The sequence below is a fragment of the Capricornis sumatraensis genome, chromosome 3 (genome assembly GCF_032405125.1).
Source record: "Capricornis sumatraensis isolate serow.1 chromosome 3, serow.2, whole genome shotgun sequence".
Lineage (NCBI taxonomy): Eukaryota > Metazoa > Chordata > Mammalia > Artiodactyla > Bovidae > Capricornis > Capricornis sumatraensis.
Window position 1 is genome coordinate 116982748 of NC_091071.1, and position 12543 is coordinate 116995290.

The 12543-nt window shown below is 52.8% G+C and overlaps 1 protein-coding gene across 2 annotated transcripts in view; it reads left to right on the plus strand.

The window, feature by feature from the left end:
* Positions 1–1586: 1586 nt before the first annotated feature.
* GLI2 (GLI family zinc finger 2) overlaps positions 1587–12543 on the plus strand; it is a 190790-nt gene continuing 179833 nt past the window's right edge. For both annotated transcript variants that reach the window (XM_068969042.1, XM_068969043.1), the window contains exon 1: positions 1587–1737. In XM_068969042.1, coding sequence (XP_068825143.1) covers positions 1587–1737 — 151 coding nt within the window. The remainder of the gene's footprint in view (positions 1738–12543) is intronic.

The window sequence follows — 12543 nt, forward strand, 5'->3', positions numbered from 1 at the left end:
TGATTCACAGTGTTGCGTTAGTTTCGGGTGTACAGTGAGGTGGCTCAGTTTTACTTATACATATGCTTTTTTCATTTTCTTTTCTGTTACGGTTTATCACAGGATATTGAGTATAGTTCCTTGTGCTATCTACAGCAGGACTTTCTTTCAGGCTTTGCATGTCTTAATAGGCGTCTCAGACTTAACATGGCCCAAACGGAGCACCTGCCCTGAACCTACTTCTCACCCCGTGCTACATCCAGCAAGTGGCTCCATTGCACAGTCACCCCAGTGCTCAGCCAAAAACAGGAGCCATCTTTGACCTACCCGTGTTCTTTTAAGAAAATTGGCTTTCAAATGTCTGCTCTGTAATAATTGATGCAAACACTGAATTAGCAGTATCTGTGTGTGGGGAAGCATCGCTTAGTAAAACGCCTGCTTGTGGCCCACTAGCCTGATGGAGATGGCATGTTCCCTGAGCCCTGTGTTTCCTGGGTTCCTCTCTTAACCCATGACAACTCTTTCTCTCACACCCACGTGAGGACTGTGGGCTGTCTTCAGAGCCACTGTCCGTTTAATCCAAACCACCATATATCTGCCTGGGTCATTGTAGTCAGACCCCTTCCTCCCAGATCTGCTCTCTACACCTGTAGGGTGACTCCTTTATGCCGTTGAGTCCCGTCACATCCCCCTTCTGCTCGAAATACTCCAAGGGCCTGCACTCAGCTTCTTGCTGCCCCTTGAACAAGCCAGCCTCCTCCCACCCAGGCGGGCAGCTCCTGCCCCTGCCCTGTGACTGCCACAGTCTCCCTCAGACCCTCAAGTGGCACCCCGTCCCTTCCTTAGTGAGGCGGGATGGTGGCCTTCCTGCCCTTCCCATGCTGCTCTAGCCTGCCCCTCTGCTTCCCTTCACACGCAACCTCTCACTAAGGGGAATGAAATACACATTTCTCCGTCCCCTACCTTCATTATCATGTCTCCCAAGTAGGGTGCCAACTCTGTGCATTGTGTTCTCAACACCAGGCATAACACTTGATGCATAGTAGGGCCTTGATATTGACTAGACGCATGAGAGGGAATAAATGATGAAAACTGTTGAATGAATGAATGAGCAAGTGGATGAAAGAGTGAATGGACATAGACATGAGTAAGTGAAAGGTGGACCTGGGGAGCAGCCAAAGAATGGGGGAACGAGGGCTTTTCTTTGAGGACCTCCCTGTCGTGGTCCTTGCGTTGATTTTTCTTGTCCCGTGAGTCTGAGATGAGGGGCATTGCCTTCTAACTTCCTTTCTCAAGGTAGTTCTTGCTACTTGCCATGTGTGGGACTAGGAACTTGTTGCTTAGATTTGAAAAATCTTCGGTAACAGTGAAAATGCTTGGCTGCTGTCTGTGAGGTCGTTTGAAAGACCAGATGAATCTCAGAATGTAGAAGCCTCAAAATTAATTAAACCCTCCTTGGCAATGATCAGAGGAGGAAGCTGCTTTCGGAGCGCAGGGCGGCGGCCGGGAACCTGGGTTGGTGCTTCCTAGCTGGGTCTGAGGGACACATTGGTGATTGCCTTTGTCTCCCCCTCCAGGGCTGCTACCCAGGACTATGTGCGGCTAGGATGGAGGCATCCGCCTCAGCCACGGCCACGGACAAGAAAGAAGTCAAAGGTGGGATCCTGGAGGGCCTCGCTTTCCCTGACCCCGGCAGGAAAGCCTCGGCCCTTGCGGTGGCCACAGCGGCGGCGGCAGCCGCGGTAGCTGCCCAAGGAGGTACTTGCTGTTCAACGCACTTGGCAGGGCAGGGGGGTGTTTTTCATGAGTCCGTTTGAGATTCAATGAGACGGGTGGTTGATGTCACTGGGCAGACATCCTGGGATCATGAGGGGAGCCAGAGGGTGCTCCAGGTTCTGGGGACCCCAGGCACTGGGATGGAGGCCTATAGGTGGATCTTGGAGGTCCAGCCCCCCCACATTGGGAAGGGGGGTTTGGACATCTCGGGCTCCATTGGGAAAATGGGAGTGTGAAGGGATGGGAGGTGTGGGGCTGAGGGGCGGCCTGGGTGTGTGTTCCCTTGGCACACATGTGCCAGAGAGGCGGCTTCTTGCCTCCGGCCTGCCAAGGACTATTTTGGAAAGTAATTGTCTCCTGATCCCTTCTGGCTGTAATTAGAGGGTCAGGTACAGAATTTAGCATCCTTAGGTGAATTTCTGGCCAACTTAATTATAACAGAAGGACTCCCCAAGCCACAGCCTCTCATTTTACTGCCCCAAAGAGAAATACACTCTGGTTTCCACTGGTCTGTGCCAGCATCCCGTTGGGAAAGTTTGGCGGGAAGGCGAGACCTCCCCTTGTGTCTGCGCAGTCCATCTGGAGGCCACAACACTATTTCTGTCTCTGGGGAATGGAGAGACTTAGATTTCTTTTCTTCCCCTTTTTATTCAAGCGCATTTAGTCATGCCCTGTTGCTTTTGCCACTCAAGCGCAGCTCAGAGGCAGCAGTGGGGGTGGGGGGGTTTTGCCCTCTCTGGAGTGGGGTGTGAGTGCTAGCCGCACCACCCACACGTTGATGTACACAGATCCCAGGGGACTTTGTTCCAGTGCAGACCCCCAGTCGGTGAGTCAGAGTGAGGCTGGGTTCCTGTAATTCTAACCCGTGCTCAGATGATGCTGGGACTGCTGGGCCATGCTGGGCCGTGCTGGGTGCGGCTTAGAGCTGGAGCTGGAAAGAGAGAGTGGGTAGGATTCACTATTTCCAAGAGTGAACTGGTCGTTGTTACCACCTTGTTTTTATTTTCCCCGTGATTCTGAGTTGGAGGTCAACTGTCAGGATGTGTGGCCCCAGTCAGTGGAAGGAGGTCCCAGGCCAACCTTCCTGCTCCAGGAGGTGGGTACTTGGCCTCCTGCCCTGTGTGATGTCCCTTGACTCCAGTCCCCTCTAGGAACCAGGCTCTCCAGGCCTGTGAGGAGGGGCCAGCGGGGTGGAGGAAGGCGCCAAAGGCCAGGGTGGACCCCGCGCACGTGTTGTCAGGGAGCCAGGGCCTGAGTGGAAGGAGAGGAGGCGTGGCCGAGGGTGGGGCCTGCGGTGGTCCAGCGCTGGCTTGCCCTGGGCCTGGCTGGGTCTACAGTTGTTCTGTTCCTTCCCCTGGCCTGCGGTGACGTCTCGGGCTGTCCCTCTGCCTGATGCAGAGATGCGTGGGCCCCTGAGGCCTGTGTCTGCCTCTCTGAATCCATGAGTGGATTGTGAACTGCCGTGCGGCACACTTCACTGTCATGTCCCAGTAGCTGAGAACAAACCGAGGTGGTAATTAGGGAGTAATTACGGAATAACTGGGAAAGCCCTTGAACATCAGACCTGGTTGTCACCGATGGGGCAATAACCACAGATGCTTGAGGGGGTCTTGGTCTCTTGGGGGCGGGGGCGGGCAGTGGGCCTAGAGCTTGGGGTTCAGTGGCTCCCCAGAGGCGCCTGACCTCGCTCTGCCCCATGCCCTCACCCAGGATGTGGTCCTGCCCACCCTGCAGGCCTCCATCCATCCCCTCATTGCTGGACCCCAGGGTACTGCTTGGATGATGAGGTTCCTGCGCTGGGTGGACGTGCCTCTCCATCCAGTGCCCAGGGCAGGTGGCTCATTGTCACTGGAGCAAGTCAGGTGTGTCTCCTGCTCCCTGAGCCACTCTCTGAACACCCCATTTGCAAAGAGCCATATCCTGGGTCCCGGTGTGACAGGCCATTCGCTTCTCTGGGCCTCGTTTTCCTAAACTGTGTTGTGAGAATATTTGGCAAATGTTATTCCAAGTCTGTATAATCTCGTGACATCAGACCTTCCTTAAATCTTACCCACGGTGACAGAGATGCTGTGAGCAAGAATCCTCTTTCACTCAGGAAACCGAAGTCCTAGAAGGTTCCAAAGAACCTCTGCTGTGGGCCCACAGGGGCTTAGGCCTGTGGTCAGGTGAGATGGATGCACAGAAAGGGGTGCCACGCAGCACAAGGGGTTTGTGCTGGTCTGCCACACGGAGGCCCTCTCAGGATGGGAATGTTTGTGTTCTGCTCTGGAGCTCCGTGCCTGAGGGTGTCCTGGGGCCCTGGGTGGTGTCAGGGAAGGTGGCACTGGTGAGGAGCTGGCCCAAGAGAGGGGGGCTCAGTATCTGGCTTGGGGGCTGGTGTGAACATAGGTGGGCAGGGCAGAGGGTCTGCATGAAGACCTGGGAGAGGGGCAATGCTGGGCTGGGGCAGGGGGCGCAGGAGAGCTGAGAGCTGCCTGTCGAGGGGTGTGTTCCTGAGTTGTTTTCTGGAAAAGATGGGGTAACCATCCTGGGATGCCTGCTTGCTGAGGCACGGGTGGGACTGAGCTGATTCCCTGTGCTTGAGCAAGTGACTGCTCACTCAGACACCAGGCTCTTCTGACACTGTTTGTCCCTGAGATTGTCCCTGTGATCCATACTGTGCTTTCTTTGCAGCTTTCTCGGAAGAGAAACACAAGCTCAGTGTTTCGTGGCCTGTTATGCATCTGTCCAGAGTAGGGGGAGTCCTGTCTGAGGATGTTGGGGGCACTGTGGTGAGGAATGCAGAAGGGTCAGACCCTAAGAACTGGCAGGACTGTGATCACCCATCCCTAGTTGCCCTTTGGCCTCAGGAGCTTCAGTCCCACCCCTGGAATTGTAGGACTTTGACTCTAAGAGCAATCATACCTTTGGGCAGAAGGATTTCATTTCCATGTTATTTGTAACTGTAAACACTTGAAGACACCCCAAGTGTTCAGTGATAGGGGACTGATTAATCAAACTGTAGAATGTCTATTGAGTGGAACATTATGTAGAGCCTGAAAATGTTGGTTATGATTATCACGATGGGAGATGTGCATCTGTTTTGGGGCTTCCCAGGCGGTCTTAGTGGTAAAGAACCCTCCTGCCAATGCAAGAGACGTAAGAGAGGTGGGTTCAATCCCTAGGTCAGGATGGTCCCCTGGAGAAGGCCATGGTGACCTCTTCCAGTATTCTTGCCTGGGAAATCCCATGGACAGAGAATCCTGGCGGGCTACAACCCACTGGGTCTCAGAGTCGGACATGACTGAAGCGACTCCGCACACACGCATGTGTATGTTTTAATGCAAAGTGTAAAAAAGCAGGGTACAAGTTATTCTCACCTCTGTCACAAGTTTATAGTACCTAGAGGTTCCCTTAGAAGTAGTTGACCCACGGCAATGTACATTGCATATGGGAAACTTATTTCTTTGGTTCTTAAGGACCTTCAGGTTTCTAGAACCCTCTGTTAGAATGTCAGTAAGGGGATTCCCCTGGTGGTCCAGAGTTAGGACTCAGTGCTGTCACTGTCAGGGCCCTGGGTTCAGTCCCTGGTGGGGGAACTGAGATCCTACCTGCCTCGGCCAAAAATAGTCAGCAAGTCTGAGAGGCAGGGGTCCACTGGAAGCAGACTATGCAGACTTGGGAGAACCAAGTGTGCAAGCTCTCCTTCCAGCTCTGCCATCTATGGCAGACTTTCAGTCCAGTTCAGTCGCTCAGTCATGTCTGACTCTCTGCGACCCCGTGAACTGCAACATGCCAGGCCTCCCTGTCCATCACTAACTCCCGGAACTGTCTTGCTTTTTCTGTGGTCTTAGGTTGGTCATTTAACCTTGCGGGGGTGGAAGTATTTACACCATGGAAATTGGCAAACACTATACATCAGGGCTGCCTCTAGCCCCTGTCCTCTCCCAGCCCTTTACTGATAGTATCTGGAGACCGGCTCAGCTTCCTTGGCCCCGTTAGGAACAAGAAGGAGAGTAAAGGTCCAGAGTGAGGAGGTCAGGGATGAGGGCAGTAGCAGTCCCCAGTGGCAATGCTTGGAAAGGACACACAGGACGTCTAGGGTGTTAGGGGTGTGGTGTTGGCACGTCTAGTTCATGGGAAGTCAGAGTGTCTCCTTTTGTAGGTGAGACCGAAATGAGGTGGAGAAGGGACTGGCCCAGGCCTTCTGCTGCTTCCCTAGAGAATGGGGTCTGAGGCTCAGGGCCCTTGCCTCTCCCATACTGAGCATCTCCTTCTTGAATTTGCTTTGAGATCCTGACTTAGATTGTTTGTGGGTGATTTGGGCCTCAAAGCTCAGCCTGCTGACATTGCGTGTATGTGTCCAGCCTCTGCACCAGCTCTGTACAGTTCTTATCTGTCCCCTCCCTTGTTGGTTCAGTGGCCTAAGAGCGCCTGCTTCCTTCCAGCTCTTGGAGGTCTGGACTGTGACTTATTTGCAGAGGGACCTTAAAAGTTACCTGGCTCGAGCAGCCTCTGTTGCTTGACCACCCTTTGGAGTTGTGAAGCTAGCTATGCTCAGGACTGGGTATTTCCACTGAGAGGTTCCACCTCCTTGTGTGACAGGAACACCTCTGCATCACAGGGCTGTGCAAGGACAAGCAGCCCTGTGGTCAGACCAGACGGCAGAAGCCGCGGCTGGTGGGCACTTTCCCAGCCTCTTGAGCTGCTGTGCTAACACTTGGGAGGCCATCAAGCTTTAAAAACATATTTTTGCTCAGAGCTATTTTTCCTTTTAATTTTTTCACATGGCGTAATTTTAAAGGCAATTCGATTCAGATGTTTCTCATTTTTTTACACTGAAGCTTCCCCGATGCTGTCGTATTTTCCTCTTCAACAGTGGATTTTCTTTCCAAAAATATTTCTGAACCTCTGTGTTTGCTTCAGCTGAGCACCAGGGACCCAGCCACCCCCACACCTCTGGGCTGGGAGGATGAGAAGGCTGGAGCCATAAACCTCAGCTGCATCTTGATCCAGGGAGCTTTCCTTGTCCCCATAGTCAACACAGGCCATAGAAATTCTATGATGCGTCTGTGGTAGCCAACACCTCACTCTTACACGGAGCACCCACCGTGTCCTAGGCCAGGGTGCTCCCAGGGTGGTCCTTCCATCAGAGTCAGCAGCATCAGCATCCTTGGGACTTGGGCCTCACCCCAGACCTCCTGAAGCAGAGCCTGTGAGCTATGACTCTGATCACTCTTAGATGTTAGCCTCTCTATGCCTGGCAGCAGGAGGCAGGACGGGTCTTTGTACATGTAGAGTAAGGATCATATGCAGAGGTGCCGTGGAGAAATTACAGGAGACATACAGTGTGCTCACACCTGCCTGGCACAGGCCCCTTGTGAGTAGTAGCTATCTCTCTCCTTGTATACAGTGCAGAGTCATAGGTGAAGCAGCCCAGCCTCTGGAGCCAGTCTGTTTGCTTAAGACTCAACTGTGTGGATCTTGGGCAGGTCTGTGCCTCAGTTTCCACATCCATAAAATGGGCACCAGAATGGCACCTGCTTCATAGCATTGTGAGAATTACCTGTGTTAGCACACGTATGGTACCAGGCACACAGTTAACTCCAAGTTAAGTCTTTGCTTTATAAACTATAACCAATTTCCTTTCCTAGGTCTGCAGGCTCTGCCTGACTTAGAAGGTCTCTTTCTGAGGTAACCCTTGCTAGTGGACCCCCCTGAACAGGTGGTAGGAATCCCAGATTTCTGGTGTCTTCCTGTTTGAGAAGGTGGAGGGAGCCCTGGGCTGGAAATTGTACCTGAGTTCTTGTCCTGCTGTGCTTGCTACCACAGGGTGTCATGGATAGGTGACCTTAGTGGGTCCCTGGCCTCCTTAATTCAGCCTTGTGTGCTGGAGGGTGGGATCAGACCGAATGATGCCAAAGCTGGCCAAGCCTTAGAGTCTTGGGTGACTGTAATAAAGGCAGACTGTCAGGATGCTAAAACAGAATCTCCTGGGCCAGGGCCTGGGTGTACATATATTAACAGATTTCCCAGGTCACTGTCCAAGGCATGGATGAGCCCCCTGAAGCAGGGAATTGGTGGCAGCTGGGCAGTTTTGGGTGGGGGGGAGCCTGGCATTGCTGTTAGCACGGCACTCCCTGTTGCCTGAGCTCCCACTGGCCACCCCTTCCTCTTGGTCACAGGCCATTGGCTTCTCGGAAAGTTTCTTCAAGGTAGATTTTTGTTCAAAGGGGAGGCATTCATGCCTGTTTCAGAATGCTGCGAAAATGCCAGAGTATGGAAATAAGATGTTCTTACTGTGAGGCTCAGGACTGGGAAATCCCAAGTCATATGGTACCCACCCTGCCCTGTCATCCTTAAGTGTCTCCATCCCTGGTGTGTCTGTTTCTTTCTTTTTTTAAAAAAATAATAATTTAAAAAATGTTAAAATTATTTCGTTTTGGCCGCTCGGGGCCTTCATTGCTGCGTGTGGGCTTTCTCTGGTTGCAGCAAGCGGGGGCTGCTCTTTTTGGTATGCAGGTCTCAATGCGGTAGCTTCTCTTGCCGCGGAACACGGGCTCTAGGGTGCTCAGGCTTCAGTAGTTCTGGCACAGGGGCTTAGTTGCCCCGAGGCATGTGGAATCTTATTTCCAGATCCAGCCTGTATCCCCTGCATTGGCAGGCGGATTCTCAACCACTGGACCACCAGGGACGCCCTGGTGTGTCTATTTCTGAGTCTCTCCCACTCCCCCTGCTCAAGCCCCAAGGCCCTGTGACAGCGCCCCCAGCAAGGCAGACATCCAGGACTGAGTCTGGTACTGTCACGCCAAGTGTGTGCCCGGCGGGCTGGGGTGGCCAGCTGCCTTTGCCAATCCGGAGGTCCCCTAGGATGAGGGTACGTTGGGCCTGGCCTCCTCCTGGGCCCTGGCGCCCCTCCTGAGACTCCCTGGACAGCGGGGAACTTGCTGCTGTGGGCCAGTCCTGCTTGGCCTCCTGAGCTGCCCAGCAGGGCCACACACTTGCTTTGAGCCCAGGGATGCACTCACGTGTGACTAAGTGGGCAATTACTCTTATTTAAGTGATTTTCAGGATGGCTGTTGGTGCTGCTTCTGAGCTTGTTTTAACGGCCCAGCCACATGGAACAGCCGGTTCCCATAAGACTTTTCCCGAAAGCAGAGCTCAGTTCTCTGTGACAGCTCCGCACGCCCAGGAAGTGGAGTGCAGCACAGTTCCCTGGGCGTTTTCAGGATGGGCTCTGAATGACTGCTTTCTTTCTTTTTTTTAAATTGAAGTATAGTTGGTTTACAATATTGTTTCAGGTGTATAGCAAAGTGATTCAGTTATATATATATAGACATTTTTTTTCAGATTCCTTTCCATTATGGTTTAGCACAGGATGTTAAATATAGTACCCTGTGCTATACAGTAAGTCCTTTTGATTATCTATTTTATATATAGTAGTGTGTAGATGTTAATCCCCAACTCCTACTAATTTATCCCTCCCTGCCCTGAATGACTCTTGATGATGCCCAGACATGGTCTCAGGTGCCTGGGTGTCCTGGAGGATCAGAGAGGGTGGGCTCGAGCCTCCTTCCAGCTCTCCATGGAGCACGGAGAGTGGGGGAAAGGAACTGACTTCCTCCCAGCTCCCCACTTGTTAGCTCTGTGTTCCGAGGCAAGTCAGTTAACTTCTCTGAAGTCTGGGAAATGGAGATAATCCTGGTCACTCCTTCTGGCCACGATGAACTGAAATGGGACACCCTTTGACCATGGCTGGCAGAGTGCCTGTGTGGAAATGAAGTGACTGGTGGGGAGGTGGGTCTGAGCCAGCTTTCTTCTTGCATATGGTGGCCTCATGTTTGATGCTGAGACCTCATGCTTTAAATGTCTCTCAAAGCATCTGCCACCCCAGATCAGAGGGGATGCCCGCCTGCCCCCAGTACAGCAGGCTTCTTCCCCTCCTGCCCACAGTGTTCAAGGCCAGCCTGGGGTCTGCACTCTGGCCACTGCCCTTGGCTCACGTTTGCATTTCGGATCTGTGTTTCTGTGCCTTTGAGCTGCCCTGGCAGCAGGAAGGTGTTCCAGGTGCTGCTTTGACTCTCGGTCTTGTTAGTCTGCGGGACATGGGACCAGCCTGGCAGACGTAGCTTCACTTCTCGTGACTCTTTTACATGTTAAACTGTTGCAGAGTTTGGAGAAAGCTTTGAAGTCATTTCCGACGATAGAACTGGAAGAAGCTCTAGCAATCATCTAGTTCAAATCCATTCATTTTACAGATGTGAAGACTGAGGCCCATATACTTGAAGTCCAGTCACCCAGGGACACCGTGGTGACTGGAAACCCGTATTCGAGGCTCTGCCTATATTGGGGCATTAGCTGCCCCCAGCCCTGTCCCCTTCCTGGCCCCAACCTCAGCTTCCCAAAAGGATGCTGTTTATGTTAGAAACATTTTTCTGACATTTGGTTCTGTCAAAACTAATTGTAGCATTTCTAAAGCTTGGTGAAAATACAGCCTCATTACTTTGATGTCAGCGCGTAGTTTACTATTAGTATATTCTGGGGTTTATCATTTTAGTCATGTTTAACACGACTGCACCAGGCATGCACTATTAAATCTGGCTTACTTTACATTCCTGTCCAGAATTATTTATTTGTAACAATTTCCTCTCTATCAAAAGACACAGCTAATGCTGTGTTTTAATGTGTTATTTACACACAAAATAACCTATTTACAACTCAGTATGCGCTGGAGGGAGGATGAATGGGCCCCAGTTTCCTGCGTTCTGTTATATTGGAGTTTAACAATCTGGTTTGCTAATAGAACCATTTATCATTGGTGTGGGGAGGATAATTTATTTTATGTTTGTGGCCAGGTCTCACGGCCTCTGATCTCGGGAACATTTGGAAGATAATGAAGTCAGGCCTGGCGTTCGGGGGGCATGGGGGATCCCTGGCCTTCCGGAGATTGCCCCGGGGGCCTTGGGGTTCCCTGAGCTCACATGGGCATTACAGAGATGGTTCCAAAACGCCAACCAGAAATGTATTGGCAGAGATACATTGGATGATCCTGCCCAGGGAGCCTCCTCGGAGGCAGCTTGAGAGAGGGCCCATAGGAACGCGCGAGGTTTTTCCAAGTGGGAAGAGGAAAGAGGGTGGACATTATGGGGGGAGCAGAAACAGAGTAGCCCGTCAGGAGGGCAAGGGCTTGGGGGCAGTCAGTAGCTGGCGCATGTGCCTCTAGTTTGGGGTGTGTGGCCTGAGAGGGGCTCCCCTGGGCATCTGGGAGCCAGCCACAGAGGCTGAAGTCAGGTCCTTGCCATGTTGGGATGGGAGGGCCAGCTGGGAAGCTCACCTGCAGTGGGAGGCAGTCTTGGGCAGAGCAGCTGGAGGCAAGGGGTCCAGCAGCCAGGCGTGGTGGGATGGGCAGTGGTGTCTGGGGACCTGTAGGACCCAGGAAGGGGGAGGCCTTTTGACTGCCCTGCAGTTAGGCCTAGGGGTGACTGGGGTACCCAGGTGGATGTGTGGCCACTGGACCATGTGGACTGAGGTTCCTGCGGCTTTATCGGTATCCCCTCCTTTTTGGCACACTGATGGGTGAAGGGGGAAAGCAGTGCATCTGAATGCTAGCACCAGATTGGGCAGGTGGGGAGGAGGAGAGGAGTCATCCAAGACTAATAATGCTTGTCCCCAAGAGCTTGACCTGTGGAGAAACCAGATGCCCCAACTCACGGTGCTGATATGGCCATTGCCTGGGGCCTGAGTGACCAGGAAAACTGTAGGGAGGGAGTGGGGCCCGAAAGGCCCTGAAGGCTGAGTTGGGGCCTGGGAAGGCCATCGTCTGCAGCTGTGTGCTGGCTCTCAATCGGGGTCCTGCGGGGAGCAGCCGCACACTCAGATCAGGTGGCTGGGGAGATGTTACCAAGAAGGTGTTTGCAGAGTGTGGCAGGCCTTATGGCAACTGCGTGGATGGTGCATGGAGCACACACCTCTGGGACGGTCACTGTGGTCTGGGACCCGGGGCTCAGGCTGGGGAAGATGAGGTTTGAATCCTTGCTCTGCTACTTGGCAGTTGAGTATCTTTGCTGATCTGAACGCTGGTGTCCTCATCTTAAAATCAGACAAAATACGAATCTTTTGAAGACCGCGATGCAGGTACGTAGTGTAGAGTGCTTCGGCATCACCTGGCACGTAGTAGACATTCTGTATGGGCTAGTTTCTGCTATATTTGTATTACTGTGGCTACTATGAGGTTTATTCTAGAACTGTTTTCCCAGAGTAGCATGTATGCTTCCAGTAGATATCTGAGCATGAAGAAATGAAGGCATGAATGCACAGGTATCTGAACATGGAGGAGCAGGTTGTCCATGATGTGCAAGGGGGATGATGTTCTAGCCGGAGGAAAGGCACATATAATACAAAAGTCCTGGTGTCTGAGATGGGCTGGGGGTGGCTGGCTCTGGCTGCCCCGTGGGAGAGCAGATCCCTTCACTGCCCAGCCCCAGCACAAGCCCCTCTCTTGGGACTGGGAAGCTCTGTAATGCTGTGTCCAGAGGCCCCTGCTCCACCTGTGTCCACCAGCTGCTGCACAGCCATGCGAGGAGGCTGGAGGCCCAGCCTAACCTGGCTTTGAGTGTGCAAGGCTCATTTGGAGCCCCTTCCAGGTTTAGGCGGGCTTCCCAGGTGGCGCTCACTTGAGTTCAGTTGCTCAGCCGTGTCCGACTCTTTGCGACCCTGTGGACTGCAGCATGCCAGGCTTCCCTGTCCATCACCAACTCCTGGAGTTTACTCAAACTCGTGTACATTGAGTCGGTGATGCCATCCAACCAT